The following is a 19732-nucleotide window of genomic DNA, read 5'->3' on the forward strand; positions in this document are numbered from 1 at the left end:
GAAAGTAAAACCAGAATAAACAAGAAGACAAGTAGCACAAAACATTCAAACAAACATAATCGTGACACATTAGTCCCCCTCCCCCCGGTCCAATCTGAAAAATGTCTCCATTTTCAAATTAAGTCCGAAAGTCATTTTCAATTTTTTCTAAAGTGTGAATTTGATGTCACCTCTTACAAACTGTTTCTGTCCAAATGTAACCGTAGTAACAGGATCGGCTGATAAAAAAGCACCAGGACTGTGTCATTAATTACAAATACTCACAGTGCTGTACCTGAGTAGATTTTTGGGTTAGTAGTTCTTTTTTGAGTAGATTTTTAAACACATACCTGTAATTGTAACTGAGTAAAATCCTAGACACTTAAGTTACGTAAGTACAGAAACCTTTTGAGATGCAGTGACCAAATTAGATAATAAAAAGGTACAAAAGCTTTAAGAGAATTCACTTTTTTAATTTTCAAATATCTCTACGGGTAATCAGTCTTTTCAAATGATTTTTTTAGATTTCCATTTTACACAACAAAAATAAACACAGAATGAGGAACAAAGACACAGAGAGCATTCAAACTACCGTATTTTCTGGACTATAAGCCGCACCTTTTTCATAGTTTTGACCAGGGTGCGACTTATACTTATTTATACTTACATACTTATACTTACACTCCGGAGCGACTTATATGTGATATTATTTGTTATTTTCACATTTGCAACCACATTTCATACTCCAGCGCGACTTATATATGTTTTTTTCTTCTCTATTATGCATTTTTTGGCTGGTGCGATATATAGTCCAGAAAATATGGTATTTAGAAAGTCCTTGACATGTAGTCCGGTTTATTCAGTCCATTTGGTCCAAAGTCTGTAAAATATTTCCATTTTCAAATTGAGTCTGAATGTCATTTTCTCCATGTTTTGAAGGTGAATAATAATGTCAGTCCAGTCTTTGATCATGGATTCAGTTTGTGTCATACATTCTCGTGTTATCCTTCTTTGCCAGACGTACATTCAGGTAATCAAAGTCTATTGTAATGACTTGTAAAAGGCGACATCTGTGCATATGTTTGACCACTGAGCCACTGTGGACTCCTCCATTCACTAACAGTGCGTCATGTGTGAGAATCTACCCATCAACCCTGATCATTTAAATAATGCTGTTTATTATTGTTTACTTGATGATACCTGTTTGTGGAGCCTCACACTGCAGTTCATGTGCAGGTTTGATGGTGGCGCCAGAGCCTGAGTCAGGATCAGGATCTGGGTTGAGACCAGGGTCAGGACTTGGGTCAGGAGTGTGTTTGGGTCTGACCGCAGTTGTGGGTGTGGTCACAGCAGCTGTGGGTGTGGTCACAGCAGGGCCACGAGGAGCAGGTGGTTTCACAGGGACACGAGCTGAACAGAAACACTTATCAGACCTTATCATTTCTACAGAAGACTTTTTTTCTTCCAGACAATTTGACATTCCACAGTGATGTCTTTTCCCTCAGTGACTTCAACTGTGTGAGTCTCTCCACAGACGACACCTTGACTCAGCCCTGTTCAACAAATGCACGTTTTTGAACAATCAAATAACTGCATTTACAACATTTATAATAAAAGCAATAAACTGAAAAGAGAAGGAAATAATACTCACAGAGAAGCTGGAGCAGAACTGTACAGCATCTCATGTTCTCAGCCACTTCTTTGAGGAACTTCCTCTTCTCACAGCTCTGACCACAAAGAGTGTCAGAATAAGCCACACTCTCGCCCGGATGGACTGCAACATTTGAGTTTCTCCACAGACGACACCTTCACTCAGCCCTGTTCAACAAATGCACACTTTTGGTCAAATACTAGGTATTGTTTTACTGCATTGATAATAAAATAAATAAAATTCAAAGAAAAGGGGAAAAAAAACAGAGCCACTTCTGTAAAGAAGCTTCTTGTCAACGCTCTCTTCTCCTTCATCTTCTTCTTCTTCTTCTTCTTCTTCTTCTTCTTCTTCTTCTTCTTCTTCTTCTTCTTCTTCTTCTTCTTCTTCTTCTTCTTCTTCTTCTTCTTCTTCTTCTTCTTCTTCTTCTTCTTCTCCTCTTCCTCTTCCTCGTCCTCTTCCTCGTCCTCCAACGCTCTCTTCTCCTTCTTCTTCTTCTTCTTCTTCTTCTTCTTCTTCTTCTTCTTCTTCTTCTTCTTCTTCTTCTTCTTCTTCTTGCAAACAGCTTTAACAACAAACTGTTTCAGAATAAATCACACTCTTGCCTAAATAAAGAAAAAACACTCCAAACACATTTTTAAGCCGAGGTGAAGGTCACTTCTCAAGTAAAAGTACAATTACTCTGGTAAAAGTCAAGTTTCAGCAGTTTTTTTACATTTGCAGTACATTATTACTTGGAATGTGAAAAGTCAAACGTAAAGGCAAACAGGTGATGGGAAAATTGAATGATGGGTTATAATAAATGAATTACAATTACTTGGTGGAGGGACCATGTCTCTCGGTTGGCCTGGGAACGCCTCAGGATCCCCCTGTAGGAGCTGGAGGAAGTGTCTGGGGAGTGGGAAGTCTGGGAGTCCCTGCTTTGACTGCTGCCCGCGCGACCCGGCCCCGGACAAGCAAAAGAAGATGGGTGTGTCCATGTTAGAAGGCCTGAATACACAGCTCTCACTTTTACATTGAAAGAAAAAGAAAAAACATTCTTTCTTCTGAATATTATTGATATATTTTGACTTGAATAAGAAACGTCTGGTTGAAAATTGCAGTGCATTTCCGTCTGCCCCTTTATGGAAACTTTGCAGAAATGGCTGCATGTGTCACAGTCACAGATAAAGAAATGTGTGTACTGTATATTTCTTATTATGTAATATTGTGTTATATATGAGACAATAGAATATATAGTATGAAGTTATGTCCTCGACTGCAAACTACAAATGCTAAATAAGCCAGTACAATATTTGCTTTTGGAGGCCGGGGCATGACATTTTAATACTGTATCTGACTGGAATGTTTTACAGATAAAAGCATTTAAAAGTGCACTATGTCACTTTTCAGCTGGAGGGTCCATCATGTGTCTCTATAAGTGTATACCGTATTTTCCGGACTATAAGTTGTTCCTTTTTTCATAGTTTGGGGCGAGGTGCGACTAAAACCTATATTTATACTTATATACTTACACTCCGGAGCGACTTATATGTGATATTGTTTGTTATTTTCACACTTGTAACCACATTTCATACTCCAGTGTGACTTAAATATGTTTTTTTCTTCTCTATTTAATTTTTTTGGCTGGTGCAACTTATACTCCAGTGGGACTTATAGTCTGGAAAATACGGTAATCGCCTTGTCTGGAATGTTCCACAATTTGACTTTAAACCTTTATATCTTACATTTGATAAATTACAGGTGTTTTTATTGCTAAAAACTTTCTTGAAAAAAGTGCATTCTTCTTGTGAGACGGGCTCGCCTCTCCAAAGATGTGACGTGCAAGTTGGCCTGGCCTGTCACTTTCTTGTCTCCGTGACTACAGACAAGTTTAATTCTATACTGTGAAACATTTCAGTTGAAGCGGTTACATTTTCATGGAGATAACACAAAGGTACATAGTGCAACTTTAAATCACGTGACACAAGCAAACACAAGAGTCAGAACTTTTGTCAGCATTTTTGAAACTTCTCTCAAATATTTTTACTCAACTTTAGAAAAACAACAATCTAAAACAATCATCACGGCAAGTTTCTAAACAAATTCAAAAATTGTCCGATCACTAAAATGAAGAGATTAAGACGTGTTTTGTTGTGCTTTCGTTCTGATCTTTATTGAAACAACAGTATCATTATTCACACTGAACACACACACATACAAAAGAACCCATGATGTCCGGGGTCAGAGGGCGGGTATCAAGGCACTGGTCACTCATCCACACGGCAACGGGAGAGGTCAGAGGTTGAGGGGGGGAAAGGGCGGAGCAATAGGTGTGGACAAACTTAGGAATCCAGGACTCAAAACAGAAACAGACAATAAGCATTTTTTATCAGAAATATTCAAAATGTGGTTTCACAAAAGAGCTTTCCTCTCCTCCTGATCCAACAGACAAATGTTAAACTGTATCCAACTATTTTATGTTCCTCCAAATGCTTTTTACATCTTTTCTTTTAACAAAATAGTTTGAATTTCCAACAAAATGCAACTTAAGAGAGTATTGCAGTTTATTTTCTCTCACTTTTCACATAAAAACTGCATGTGAGAGAAGGGTTGCCACAGGTAGCGGAAGTGGGTCCTTAACTCTTTTCCTGACTAAGATCAAACACGTGATGATGTAAACGTGATGAAGCACTTTTGTGAAACCAAGAATCTTTAAACAACAGCGATAAATCAACAGACGAGGACCAAGAAAGAGCTCAAAACCATTGCACAAATTGTCCAGAATAAGAGTCAAATTTACCAGTTTACATGCTGTAAAAATCTTAACACACACATATTCCCCCCCAAATCCTTGACTTAAATAGTCTAAATAGTTAATAGGCTTTTCTCAGTAAGCGCCAAATGTGGGCACAAAGATATACTTGCCGTTTAGACAAATTCATTAAACCATAAAAAAAAGGATATGGCCTGATTTGCTTGCTTTACTCTGCACTCAAAGTCGCTTTAAATCAGATGCATCGTTCATTCACTACTTCACTCCAGTGGTGGTGAGACACTTTTGTACCAAGCTGATCCGGGGCATGCTGCAGGAGAAGTGCCTGCCATTCTGCGCCATTGGCCTTTTCAACCTCCCACAATCACACAATCGTACCAACACATTCACACAGGACACAAAAAACTGAGGACAGTCGTAAAATTGCCTCTCTACTTTATTGTTTGTGGCACCGTCTGTCTTAGATATTGTTACTTAATACTTTAGCATTTATGGCAAGTATATCCCTGCCCATAGTTTCAAACCAGTGCTTTAGAACAGAATAAATAAATACAAGAAGCAGAAAGACTGGTCTCCTCCTCTCCTCTAGGAGTGATGGTGGTGGTTTGTATGTAAATATATTTAGTCTTGATAATAGAAGTTCATTCACTCCAATAAAATCCAGATTTTCCCCATGTACCAGAATCCTTCACAGCTGTACGATACATAACCAGTGCTCAAACTATCACCATTCCAAAATTGTACCTTGTCTACTGTTGGTAGGCCAGTGGCAAACACATTTAATTTCCCGTGGCCTGACCACACAAAAAAATGACTTACACTTTCTTTCCACGAAATGGTTAGATTTGAAATTGTATGATACATCTCATCATACACAATGACACACATTCTCCCCGACATATTCCGCAGGGTAAACATGCATTAATCCGGTTCTCTCTCCCTCTGTGGGCTGACTTCACAGCGAGGATCCTGGTCACAGAGAAATACCTGCAGTTCCGCGTCCCCTCCACTGCAGGGCTGTAGTGAGTTGCTTGTATAGAAATATATTTTTGTGATTTCGCCTCGGAGCCGGCCAATGGGGCTGTGGTGGTGGAAGAGTTAATAAGTAAATATATATTTAAAGTTTCAGTTTTTCCAGTGTTATTAGGCCAGGCGTGTTGTAGTAACTCCTGTCCTCTAGGGGGCGGAGTGTTAGTCTTGTAGCCAGGCGTGCTGTAGACACACTTTGGCTGTGGCGCGTCTCTCTGGGTCCAGATCTAACATGGTCAACAGGAAGTCACTGAACTGAGCCGCCTGGTCCAGGGGCCACTCGTACTTCTCCAGCAACACCTCGAACAGACCCCAGGGCTTCAGCGAGGAGATGTGGCGCAACTCTCCTGCACATATGCACACACACACACACGCAGAAGGGACATAATCATGATGTTCAGGTTCAGTAAAGCAGTGCGGTGTTTACAGATCGTAGCACACAAGTTACACACACCTTTCCTGTTGAAGTACTCCCTGGAGTATCTCCCGGACAGAGCGAAGGGCAGAGGCATTGGTCCCAGCAGCTCAATGACGTGAGCAATGTGGTCTGAGGGGTTTACATTTGTTTTAACAGAGAAACATCAGACAACTAAACTGATTATAGCATTAGAGTTACCTTCATCCCTGGTGTAGTCTTCTCCTGAGTGCGGCTCAAACAGATAATCCCCTGTCGCCAATTCAAATGCCTACAATACAAACAAAATAAACTTCACGTGGGTTCGATTCCCGGGCCAGACCAGGGACGGAGTCTGCATGTCCTTCCCGTGTTCCCGTGGGTTCTCCAAAGACATGCATGTGTTAGGCAAAAATGGCAACTCTAAATTGCCCCTAGTGAATGAATGAATGTGAGAGTGAATGTTTGTCTGTGTCTCTATGTCTCTGTGTTAACCCTGCGATGAGCTAGCTCCCGTCTTGGGTGTGCCCCCGCCTAAGGCCCAAAGACACTGGGATAGGCTCCGGTCACCCGCGACCCCGTACGAGAAGAAGCGGTAGAAAATGAATGAATAAACTTGACGTTCCACTCCATTCATAAGGCTCAGAGCAGTTACCATGCAGGCTGTGCTCCAGATATCCGCCGGAGGACCGTACTCTGCTCCGATCAGAACCTCCACGGCTCGGTACTGCCTCGTCTGGATGTCCTCCGTAAAGTGTTTGTGCTGAAATATACACAGAGGTGTGATTGGTTGGGCAGAGTCAGGTGATCACAGAGACAGGAAGTGAACTCACCACCCAGCAGGCGTTCCCCAGGTCGGCGATCTTCACTTGGATTTTGTCTGCGTTTTGTGGATCGAGAGGACTGAGCACAAAGTCTGACGCAGTAAACACTGGGGAGAGTAAAACAAAAAAATCAGCTTTTGCTAAAACAATGTTCGAAAATGCATATATCTGTAAGATTTAGTGTTGAAAATGAAGCGCTCACCATCTCTGCCGCTGGAATACCCGGACTGTGTGGAAACGGCGGACTCAGACGTGGCTGACATCACAGAGCTAGAGAAGCCCGACAGTCCGGAGGCGGGGCTAGAGAATCTGCCGGGGGCGTGCCCGTTGCACCTGTCATCCAACCAGGAAGAAGACGACGACTCGGGACTCGCCTTGTGATTGGATGAGGTTGTGGCGTTGCCGTTCACCATGTGAGAACCTGGAACTACAAGCACATTAAATGAACGTTAAATCCTAGTTCAGACCAAATTGTGTTTTGGAAGTTGAGGGGAAAGAGATGAGCTCCAAGTTGTCCTGATTTAATGCTGCTTTAATTTAGCTTTTGCTGTTTGGTCTCGTCTGGTTTAGTTTTGTTAAGGTTATTTGATCCATAGGCTTTATTTGACAGAACAGTGCAGCGTAAAATGGGAATGAGACTGAGGAAGGACATGCAGAAAAGTGTCGCTTTGAACTCATAACGCTCTTTGTTATTACGCTATCAAATGAGGTATTTATAAATCTTAAAGACCATTAAAGCGTAAAGACCATTACCATTGTCGTCAGTCTCGTCTGGCGGGTCAACTCCATCTTCCTCCTCCAATTTCTGAACAAAACAAAGATTACATTCGAATATAACTTCTAATCCCTTGCAAAGTTCATAAAAATGATACAAATCTACAATCCACAAAACAATCTGAAAGTCCAGATGACACATTTGATACAATATTGACCTACAAAACAAGACTTTAAATAGAGATTTACTGATTTACACACGTGTTATACCTGAATATCTACCAGCCGCTCCTCTAATAGTTTCTCTTGTCGTTTGGCTTTTCTCTTTAGCTTCTTCCTCTTGTTTTTGGACAGTTTGCCACCCTGAAGACAACACCACGACATTATGTTTAATATACAGTATTCACAATATATGTACTGTTTAATGTTTGAAATATTGAACTATCGGTACTTGGAATCAGGTGACAAAATAATGCAGAAATGTTTTGTGAAAGCAACAGATACATTATTAAGGAAAGTTAGAACATGTTTAGCACTAGACTCTATCCATGTCGAGAGGGAAAGATGAGAATAAGAAACAAGAAAAATGTGTCTAAATCTAAGTTATAGTGTGATTGTGGGAGGAGAGTCTTACCTGGCAGTCCCTGGGAGCCGTGCTCACTAGAGACACACAGGCGACACACAGAAAGAGAGAAACAGAGGAGAAAATGTCAGAAAACGTACAGCGGGCCAGAAAATGTAGATACAGGAAAGGACAGAGGCCAGAGGAGAGCGAGAACGGACAGATGAGGCGAAAGAGAGAAAGGACACGGGTACATTTAGAGCGAAGGGGAGAGGGACGGCAGTTCAAAAGGACAAAGACAAAAGAAAAACACAGCTCCCAGATTTTAAGAGTCAGCTCATTGAAACATATACCTCCTGCCTGTATCATGTAAATTAGTTTTCAGATTATATAACATGAAAACAACATAATCCAAAGGAAATACACACGTTTATCTAAAACTAAATACACCACAATTCTGCAGACTTACTATGTACATTTTCAGTCTCAATGAATCTTTTTCTGAGCATTTATTTATATCATCTGCTCATGACCGTACACCCTGTGAGCGCAAACATTCTGGAGTCATGTCTCACCCGAGGAGCCTGAAGGGGGCGCGGCTCCAGCGCGTTGCCAGACGGTGGCCTCTGCTGCCAGTCTGCGGATGTACACCTCGTCCGCCTGCAGCAGGATGTTCTCTGGTTTGATGTCTGTGTGGATGATCTTACACTTGGTGTGGAGGTAGTCCAGGCCCTGCAGCACCTGGAGCACAGGACAATATAGGATTAGTTACTTCAGTGTAGGACAAATACATCATCATTTTTGTCTAAACTTGAGCTTCCTATTCATGGCTGGACAAAAACAGTTCAGTATTTTCTGGCAAACTGTTGCAGAGAACAGGAGCCAACTATTTAGCTCTTGTGCCATAAGAGAAGATACACGAGCCCACAGGGAACAGCTCTTTATCACCTGCTTGATGATGCTCTTGACACAGACCAGGGGCAGGCCCATGTAGTTGGACTTTATGATCCATTTGAGAAGCTGATGGCCCAACACCTCCATCACCATACACACATCTGAGGACAACTCGCTCAGGAATAACTCTGAAAATGAACTGCTATCATTAAAATATATTTAAGTCTTTGTTAGCTCATCATTGAAGGATACGGACGCCGTTGACTCCTGAGATCTTGAAGTCATCAATGAGCTGAACAATTGTTTCTCTGTGTGGGTCTGAGGGGTCACTGTCTCTCACCTGGAATAATAATAATGATAATATGATCGGTTTTATAGAAGCATAATTAACATGCAGGTTATGTGAGTAAAGCGTACACATCTGAGCAGTTTGATCTCATCAATGGCCGTCTCAGTGTAATGTGGAGCGCTCTTCACCACCTTCAGTGCAACAAAACGCTTCCTCCTGCAAAAACGAGAGGAACAGGAAAGTCAATCATTATATCTAAAACTGCTCCGCACTAAAACCTACATCTCATGAAAGCAATTGGTTTGAAATGCAGAGATATGGAATGTGTCAATAGGTCTCGTGGCAGTTCAGTGGTGTTTTAGTAGTAACACTAACATTTCAAATTTGAAACTGAGGAATAGGCTTGATACTTTATAAATTAAATCAGTATCTTCTTTCCATACTATAGTTTTTCAATACAGTAGTATCCGGTTTTTAGTACTTTTTACATCCTTAGTAGAATAGACTGTTGCATTTCCTAAAATGAATCATATGGAGATCACCTAATTTGAAAAAGATGTATGCATTAAAGGAATAATGGAGGATTTTTCGCCGATTTGAGAACTCGAGCGGAAGTACAGTACTGTATGTGTACAGTACGTGTAGCAACAGCCTCGTTGCTACATGTGCGTTTGTTTATTAGCGCGACGGATCGCATGGCATCTCTCGTCTCCTGAGATTTCCGTCTCTTCTGAGCCAGCTCGAACCGTCTTTCTCTATCTTCATTTTGTCCTGTACACTGAGGGAGAACTATATTATAATAGATCCATGCGCTTAGACACACACCGGCATATTAACCACGCGTGCGCAGCCAGGCAAACGTGCCAGGGACGAGCAAACGAGGCTGCAGCTGTGCAGTAGGTGCATCCTATGATTGACATGTGAATGAACTACTCGGATGTTCACGCCACGAGGAAAGAGACTCAGATTTACAAAGACTCAGATTAACAAAAACTGTTAGTACTGAACACTCGCAATACTGACCTAACCTAATACTGATGTGCAATTCTGTCATATGTGCAATTACTGTGAAATTCATGTGCAATCTATGTGCTGTTGTGACACATATTCATGTGCAATTACTGTCGTGATCACATGCAATGGTATTTATGTATTTATTTATTTATTTGTCTATGGGAGTTTTTATTTATTTATAGGAGATCTTCTACTGAAAGTGTTTTTCAGACTTCCTATAAGTGATCTGTTCTTCTGTATCTACCTCTGTATCTACCTGCGTTGCACCAATGAAATTTCCCCATGTGGGACAATAAAGGAATATCTTATCTTATCTTATTTGGCGCCAAAAAATCCTCCATTATTCCTTTAACTAACAGTCTAAATACACTTTTTAATAGACTGTTATGGCTGTAATGTTAAAATGTGTCTTACTGAAGATCCCAGCAGAGCCAGACGGTGGAGAAATGACCCCAGCCCAGTTTCCTCACAACGTGGTACCGTCCGTTAAACAGGTCCCCGATCTTCACCGGGTAGTAACCGCCTGAAAGACAAGGGAGGCAGAGCCAGATTACATTACTATTACTGTTGTATCTACTAATATTGCCAGAACAGAGAGATTAAACACATGAAATTAGATGAATTATAACAATAAGCATAAGGAAATGAAAAGGACTTAAAATGTTGATTCACTATGGATGAGCCACTGTAACTCAGGGGTGTCCAAACTGTCAGGCTTCCTGCTAAGTAGGCATACAAATAGGAAAAATTCAAACATGTTGATGTTATACCAACCTAATATGAATGTTCCCAGTCTTATTAAACTATGTCAACAATTTGAAAGGTTCACTTCATTGTCGGGTTGTCTGTTGCCCTCTGCTTCGTATAAGTTTCAAAATGCGGCCCGCAGTGAGAAAAAGTTTGGACACCCCTGCAGTAACTGATGTACAGGGAGACTTCATGTTTTTTTCTGCCCACTCCTTTTATAGCTGAAATAGTCAAATTATACTGTAATTATCACAAAACATGGACACATAGAGGTTTACTAATGTATTGTATAAGCATATGTGTACAGTATGTGTACAGTATGTGTACAGTATGTGTACAGTATGTGTACAGTATGTGTACAGTATGTGTAGACAAGAATACAATTTGAACTTCCTTCATCTCTTGTGTTCACGTTACCGTGTAGATTGGTAGGGCTGCAACGATTATTTTAGTAGTCGACTAGTCAGTGATTGTTTTTTCGATTAGTCGACTAGTCAAGGAGAATCTCTATTGTACAGAGACTTTTTTAGATATTTTCAACCAAAGAAAGCTTCTGCACAATCCATAAGTCGTCTTTTAAAATGATGTGCATCAGTCGTCAATGGGAATGTTACCTTTACAGTAGTCTGAAGGATCTTCCTGCTCCTCGTCGTCCGACCCCAGGAGCTGTGTGGGAGGCGGCGTGAACTCAGGAGGGGGCGGGCTCAGAGTAGTTGGGGGTGTGGCCAGCAGAGGAGGGGGCGGAGCCAACGACATCATCGGAGGCAGCCCCAAGGAGGGTGGAAGAGAGTCGAACGGGCTCAAAAACGACGTAGAGGTTGTGCAGAGCGGCGAGTACAGGTGAGAGGAGACCGTGGACGTGAACGTGACGGAGCTGAGCAGCAACTGCTCTGGACTGAGGGGCGGAGCTGCCGCATTTTTCGTGCCATAATTTGCTGCGAATTTCAACGCCTCGGCCTCGAAATCGACTGGCGAGTTGGACCTGACGTAACACAAGCTGGGGACTTCGTCTTCCTCGTCCCTGTGCGGCGATGAAGAGAGATTTAGCGTTGACTCAGCATCTGGGGAAGGGCAGAGTTCATGGGTGGGGCTTGGAGATCGACTGTGGGCGGGGCTTGGAGATTTGCAGGGAGGCGATTGGTTGTGATTTTTGGCTTGAACCGGGTCATCAGGAAAGGGAATAGTTTGGTGTTCGATGCAGTTTTCTGAAGATAACGTCGGGGTTTCTCTTCCTGGATGTAATTGTGGGTCGTTTACAGCGATAGACGGAGGAAGCGGAAACAATTCAGTGTCGTTTTGTGAATTGGGTTTTGTTTTTTCAGTCTTTAATGTGGGAGAGTGGGGAGAAGTATCCCTAAAATGATTATTCTCTTCAGCTCCGTTGTTATATTCTGGTTCTTGTGTAGTGGTTTGGCAGATTTCGTCATGGTTAAAGGTTGGCGGTTTCTCTTCGTCGTCAGGCAATGGCTGGATTTTGTGGTTATAAGTTGTCTGATCTTCGTTACTAGAAGTTTTTTCGATGTTTGTGCTTTCTTGTGCAATTTGTGGATTGATGTTGCCATTTTCGTACTGGTTCTCATTGCTGATATTTTGGAGTTGGCAGATCTCATCAGGCCTGAGACACAAGAAACAGGGATGGTAAAAAATACTTTTGAAATATCAAATTGTATAATTTTACATTTAGGTGAGCACCAAGCAGTGAATAATAATAAGGCTAAACATGCTCAAGAGTCATTCTCCAGTTTGATATCATGTCATTTGTTTACAAACAAAAAAAATACTTATTTGATATGTGTGCTCAAATAGTTTAAAAGGTAGTGGGGTCTAAATCCCCTTATTGATGAGCTCCGCCTATTCGAACCCTTTTTATTGTTGAAAAATCTGTGAAAGTCTGTGACTTTCTTTTAACCCGGTACGACCAAACCTTTTTCTAAAAAAAAAGCTGGGTGTGGATAGGGAGTAGGTGAAAACTGAAGTTTTCTGGGAACTCAAACCTGAAATGCAGGACAATACACTAATGAGAAGAAAACACCGTTAGCAACAAGATTAAAAGATTAAAACTCCTTGCCTCCTTGCTTTTATTGTTGTATTTTTTTAAGCCTGAGCGCCACAGGCTGGCGAGAGGCCTATTACTTCCATAAGGCCCTACAAAGCACGGCTGCAAAAATGCACACAAAATTGAGCACGAAGTGGTCGCCCGCTTTTGAACACTCACTAACGCACTAACGTCCACTCATGCACGTCCCTTGCATACTAATTAGTAGTGGGAAAATTTAACATTGTCGTTGTAAACGGATAATGACGGAATGTGCAAAACTCATGCACATTCCGTGCATATAAACATGCAATGCAAAAATTTTACTTTGATATTTTATAGAGGGCCAATAACACACAGTGAGTGGAGTCCAATCAAAAATAACTGACCAGGGACCCTTGGGACCCACACCATGACGTTGGAAAGCTTTGGTGAAAATGGAGTTCAGGAGCGGGGCATCAAACATTATCCAAATGTTTTTCATCCTAGAAACTACTTGCTACAGTATATAAAGTGGATTTTCAGTGCGTGAAGAACATGGCTAGGCCTAACTTATTGCCCATTTGGACTGGGAATATAAACTAGAACTGTGTAACTTTGATCAAACTCTTCTCACTGCAGTGTTGTCTGTTATCTGACACACACATTGTTGGGGTCTGCTGCAGCTGAAATAGACGGAGCAGGATCATGATTCAGGCCAGGCCTATTAATGGACCTGGTCTCTCTCTAGGCTCTACTCCAGACCTACATCTGCTAGCTTAGCTTAGCTTAGCTGAGCATATTCAATGGTAGAAGGGAGCACCCAATCCAATGAGACACTGCTCATAAAGAGTGGTGAAGTAAAGTTGTCCAAAAAGATGTATTTGTTTTCCATGAAATAACCCTAACCCTTGATTGATGTCAAGTTGAGGCCTAGACTAAAGATAAACAAAAGGCCAATTCATACTCCAAAAGTCTCTTTTATGTGTGAAATTAAGGTATTTTTATTAGACAGTTCCACAGCCGATTGTGTGACAATAATAGGAGAGCTCACACCTCGAAGTACCAAACAATATTTCAGAAAGTAAATCCATAACCCATAGCCTCACCATGGCCTTGGCCTTTACAACACTAACCAATAAGAAATAAAAAAATGTCCCCACAAACTTGGAAACATGTGCATTTGGCAACAAAGCCTTTTTTACAAACAGTTTCATACAAACGGAACATAAGGCCGAAGGAACACAGAGCTGACCCCAGTAAAAGCATGAGGTTTGAAAGATTTGGAGGTTTTATTTTGTTGTACTGTACTTTGTAAACACTAGAGGTTTGCATTAGCCTTAGCATTAGCAGAGAGTCTGGGGGGTAAGGGGAAACCTGAATGAGTCATGTTTAACTTTCCCTGCTGACCACAGACTATATTCTTTTACTGATCATAAATCAGGATAGATAGCAGAATCAGCAGCTATTTAATAGCTGCTGATTCTGCTCTGAGCTCACAACACTTGTTCAGACATTACAGAATCATGTTAATCTGTTTCCTATTGCTGTCCAATGTAGCAAAATGACACGTTTACATGCTTCATGGAGTTCATGGATAAATGTCATTGATCATCGTTAGAAAATCAGTCCCAGTGTAATTGTTGCTGGAGTCATGTCAGGTGCAGTGGACCAAATCTGATTGAGCCAGAACTCATCACCAGCTTTGAGTCACCCCGACACAGAGAGAACATGCAAACTGCCATCAGAACAGATCATGTAACATACTTAGCAAACACATTTGTCTTTTCACTAAAACACAATAACATGGCACAAGATAGGACATATTTAATAATGAAAAATTGCTTTATTTAAACTGATTCCTGGTACAAACCCCTTTAGAAAACTCTAAACACTGACAATAAAAATATTGACCAAAGGCAGTAAGTAATAGATATGTTCTGGAGAGGCCCTTCCCTTCAGCTCATGTTTCCTTCTCTGATTCTCCAGCAGATCAATGCATGTCTCACTTCACTACACCCCCTCCTCCATCCACGGCCCAAACGTGATGTTGTGGAAGAAAACTTGAGACGACAGGCCACAAATCACAGCTACACGCGTCTTAATATAGACCCGACCAGTGTAACTATAAGGATTCTGTATGTCTGACACCCAGGGATAACTAAATTTTGAAAGAAAGAGCAGGTTTAATGAAAAAAAAAAAGACTGTGGTGATGGAATTTAATTTCAAATACATACTAGAGTAGTAAAAGATCTATTTGAAACATGCTAATTCCTGAGTTAATAGCCAGCCTTAATAGATGTGACCAAACCAATGTTGATGTTTGTTTGATTTAAATTGAGTAGCAGTTAGAATGTGGCCAATATATATAATATCATGAATGTTAAGAAGATATTCAAAATGTATTTGAAAATTGATTTCATATTTTATAGTGAAAAAATGCTACTACAAAAAAGGTTATGTTGTAAACGTTCAAATAAGTAAAAGTGAACACAGTCATGGTGCTGTGAGGTTTGTGACAGGATGCAATGCCTCATTCAGCACTATGAGCTCCAGAGCAAAGCCCAGAGGCCTTCACTGAGTTACACACATTAGATACTCTTACTGTACAGGGGCCCTCTTGGCATGGTTCCATTTTATTTATCTTCACTTCTTCAGAGAGCCACGAGCCACTACTGTTTACGCTCAAATAACACTTATCACTTGCATGTCCCTCGTATTCGAACTGAGCTGGGAAAACAAGCCTTTAGTTTCTCTGCTCCTTCTTTTTGGGACACTTTTGAACCGGAAACGAAATGGTCGAATTTAGTTTCTTCTAACACATTTTGTTCAGTGTTTCTAAAGAGACAATGGGACTCTACGTCTCAGTGTTTGTGCTTTTAAATATTTTAAGATTAAACTGTACACCTTACTTGAAACTATAGCACTTTACAAATATTGCCCTTTATGTAAGCTGCTTATGAATGTTGCACTGTAATTCTGCTCTTACATTATTTGTGCTTAATGTTTGTACATTTGTAAACTGTGAATGCGCCTGATGTGTGCTGCTGACCTCTTGGCCAGGTCCCCCTTGAAAAAGAGATGGGTGTTTTCCTGGTTTAATAAAAGGTTAAAAAAAACAATTTAAAAATAAGGGTATATGGTGATATTTCTGCCCATTTGGGATTCATTTGACAGACGTTTCACATTTATCTGATTATTAAACCTCAACTAATTCATTTAAAGACAACTTTAAATTTATTTATTTTGGATTAACATAATATTGTCGGAATATTGTTATTGTTACTAATACAACAGCAAGTATTAATGGTTTAGTTGAAGAGTTCTAGAAAGATCTATTTGTTTTTTATATTTATATAAATACAGTATACCTAACCCTAAGCAAGATTGGTCATTTGGATTTATGATATAATATAGACACTCGGTCAAAGACAACGTGTTTTTTGCCTCTCTGTAAAATTAACATGTATTCAGACGTGCATTATAGCGGCCAAATGATTAAATGTAATACTAGAAGTCCTTTAAGATTGTGTCATGTTGATGTCAGTCTGATGAACAGCAAAGACAGGACAAAACCAACATTGTTAATTGTCAATCCTTAACAAATGAGTAAATACAAATAACAAACACGTGCACCACAACACCATGTAGTGTCTTACCTGGTTTCATCTGCTCTGTTTTTCTTGTTTTTCTTTCCTCGTTTTCTGTGTTTCTTGGTGGGTCCGGCCGGGTTCCCAGGCCCTGCTCCCACTGCTGCTCAGACACAGAAAAGACAAAGAAAAAACACTTTAATGATATAAAATCAAACACAGACAACACATTTTATTTTACTTTTAAATTTTAATCTTAGCTGGACAGCAATACAGTCTGGTATTTCAATCACTGTCATTTCCAAACAAGCTTTATGTGACTTTGTCCAGGTAGTTTATGGTTATTCAACAAGAATAGGGATGTCATGATATCAAATTTTAATGTTACAATTATTGTGTGAAAAAATATCATGATTTAATGATTATTCCCTATGATCATGAAACAGAGGAATCTTTCATTTTCTTTCCTTGCCGTGGTCTAACATGTTACTATTCCTCAAGTTTGTGACCGACTTTACAAAATGTTACTTCTTGAAGGGCAAAATTAAATTAAATAAGACAAAAACAGTCAGACAAAAAAGTTCTGTACATTTAGGTCTATTTTTTCTTGGGTATATTGAACAAAAATATTAAAATTGTCACGATTATTGTTTTTTAGTTCTTACCATTATATTGTGACCTAAATAGTCACGATTCTCGATTAACCTAGTAATCCTGACATCCCTGAACAAGGGAATTACATATATATATAAATGACATACATATATAAAAAATGTGATCTTGCATTTGAGATTTACAGAAGACACTACTAGAGAAAAATATTATAAAGCTATACACATGCTGTATATTCTGTTGTATAATCCACTTCTATGTCACTGTGTTTTACTTTGAAGGCATAAGGTCAATTAATCTGGTAAACCATACATGAGTAATAAGACCTCTTTTGTTACTAGGGTTATGGGGTCGTATGTCTTTTGCACTGTGGTCACCATCGCCTTCTGCCAGCCTCTGTAAACACATCTTATCCATATCCTCTTGTGGTTATAACAGTGTAAATATGTTATAACTATCAGAGGTGATTGATATTAATACCTTGACAATTAGACCGCAATGCACAAAGTGTAGGGGCAATTATGAAAAATACAATATCAATTATTACACAAATAAATAGGTGAGATGACAGAATTCTAGAGGTGATAATACTGTAATAAATAGTATGACAAAACTAAATATGCAGTGTAATATTCTTGTAATTATGATCACATTGTCCTGGGCCCTGCTCATAACAATATTGCCCCAGAGCCACGCTGCTGCTGCTGCTGCTGCTGAGAGTATTTTTATTCTGAACGTGTGTCACAGCCTGGCACCGTTAGCTTTAGCATGTTAGCTTAGCATCAGCCTCCGTAAACCCCGGTTCTAACGGGACCTGCGGCGGTGACAGTCGAACCGGGTTACACCCCCTGCTTCTCGGTACATTACCTATCAACATCCCGGCAGCCGTGTCCCGAACCACGCCAAAGCAGGTTAATGTGGTTCTCCGTCAGCCCTCAGCCTCGGTGTGGTCAGGTTGAGTCCGCCTCAGAGGGCGGTCCAGCGCAGAGACACCCCGGGCTGGACGCGCCTGTAAATCCCCAAAATAACGCGGATCCCCGGCTCCACTGAAGCGGCCTGCTCGGGAACAGCTGTCGGTGGCTGTCAGTGATTAGCTGTTAGCGCTCGGAGCTAAAGGCGAACAGCAGCGAGGACGTGGAGGTTCGGTCCGGATTGCTCCGTCTCTAACCCGGGTTTGCGCGTTTATCCCCGCGTGGTAAATCTCCGTTACAGCCCCGTGTGATTCCGTTATGGAGCGAACAACTGCTGACACCGGACACCGGCACAGACGCACGCGCATGCGCACTGGCCGAACGGACTGAACCGAAGATGGACCAAATCAGGAGCAGTGACGCAGCTACGTAACAAGCACGAGACCTATTATGGGGGCTTTGAAGACGTAAGGAGAGGGGGGCGGGGGGCCCAAAGAGACAATTACAGCACGATTATCTGAATAAAACTGTAAAATAGCAAACAACTTTCAAATGGATCCTGCCAGCAATTAGTGTATTTTTAATGAATAAATATGTTGGTCTATAAACCTGCACTAAATCCCATACGGCCATAGCAGACTATATGCCATGCTACAAAAGTTGCAGAATGGCGAGACAGGTCTTGATCAGATTATATCGATACAATTAAACGTGCTAATCCCCTTAAACTGTCCTCCTCAGTGACATTTCACCGTCCAAGAGTTTACAAACACAGGGTCTGTCTGCTGCCAAAGAAGCTTATCCAGAGGTTTAGTAACAGGAGCTGGTTCACACTTTGTGCTCTGTGAAGTGAACAAAACAACCCTCTACCCTCAGTTTCAATCCACATATATATTTACAGATATTTCCAAATGTTGACTACATAGAAAAAATTCTTGGGTTAAGAAGGTCGACATTATTTGTGATAATAGTGAATTTTGTTTTCCGCTTTTAAACCATCATTTCAAATCTCTGAAGCCGCAATAATGGTAAGCAACCATCCTTTTGCCTACAGGGTCCCAAGCTGAAGAGCTGACTGCCCAAACTGACCGGCCTGAACAATGAAAAGTTCTTATGATAAGCAATAAGATAAAATAAATAAGATAAGATGACCTTTATTTGTAACCCTGCGACAAGTTGGCCACTGTCCAGGGTGTACCCCGCCTAAGGCCCGAAGTCACTGGGATAGGCTCCAGTCACCCGCGACTCCGAAAGGGAACAAGCGGTAGAAAATGGATGGATGGACCTTTATTTGTCCCACAGTGGAGAAATTCCAGAGTTGCAACACAGCTTAGGCAGATCAGAAGTATAATAATAAAAACAGATAACTTAGAAATAACTCTGTAATGTTTCTTCAATGTTTGTTCATATGTTTTTTGCATATGAGGAAACAGCACTGTCTTTAGACAAATCTGCCAGACCATATAAATATCTGTATCCTGATCAGAATTTGTCCACGATGTTGGCCTGTCTGGATTACATTTTTTATTTTAATTTACAGCTACAGAAAAATATTATATCATTAAAACGTTCAAAAAAATCCTTAAGACCACTGCAACTGACACAACCAAAAAGTAAAAAATAATAATCTGCTTTTCTAAATGAAGCATTTTAATACAATGACCTACAGTAAATACATACACAATGAAAAATGTATAGCCACAGTTAAAATGCTAATTATTTAACTTAATTATGATTAAATGTTAACATTATAAG

The 19732-nt window shown here is 40.6% G+C and overlaps 1 protein-coding gene across 1 annotated transcript; it reads right to left on the reverse strand.

Annotated features, from left to right (window-relative positions):
* Nucleotides 1–3755: 3755 nt before the first annotated feature.
* Nucleotides 3756–18358, reverse strand: srpk3 (SRSF protein kinase 3). Its single transcript, XM_072449389.1, has 17 exons — nt 17934–18358; nt 16524–16617; nt 11464–12464; nt 10517–10625; nt 9217–9304; nt 9052–9139; nt 8854–8960; nt 8481–8646; nt 7978–8003; nt 7614–7706; nt 7383–7434; nt 6832–7056; nt 6639–6736; nt 6461–6568; nt 6028–6097; nt 5866–5958; nt 3756–5758 (listed from the first exon to the last, which is right to left on the reverse strand). The coding sequence occupies exons 1-17, from the start codon at nt 17941–17943 to the stop codon at nt 5574–5576; spliced, it is 2613 nt and encodes an 870-aa protein (XP_072305490.1). The 5' UTR covers nt 17944–18358; the 3' UTR covers nt 3756–5573.
* Between the last annotated feature and the right edge of the window lie 1374 nt (nt 18359–19732).

This window comes from Eucyclogobius newberryi, unplaced genomic scaffold, assembly GCF_026437365.1.
Source record: "Eucyclogobius newberryi isolate DKJ021-1_F unplaced genomic scaffold, fEucNew1.0.hap1 SCAF_17, whole genome shotgun sequence".
In the NCBI taxonomy this organism is placed as follows: Eukaryota; Metazoa; Chordata; class Actinopteri; order Gobiiformes; family Gobiidae; genus Eucyclogobius; species Eucyclogobius newberryi.

Excerpts from the sequence above, each read along its gene's own strand:
- srpk3 (XM_072449389.1), bottom strand. Across the intron at positions 10,626-11,463 it reads TCCTTCAGACTACTGTAAAG|GCGGTTACTACCCGGTGAAG; the intron begins GTAACATTCCCA and ends CTTGTCTTTCAG. Across the intron at positions 8,961-9,051 it reads CTCAGGAGTCAACGGCGTCC|ATGTGTGTATGGTGATGGAG; the intron begins GTATCCTTCAAT and ends AGTTGTCCTCAG.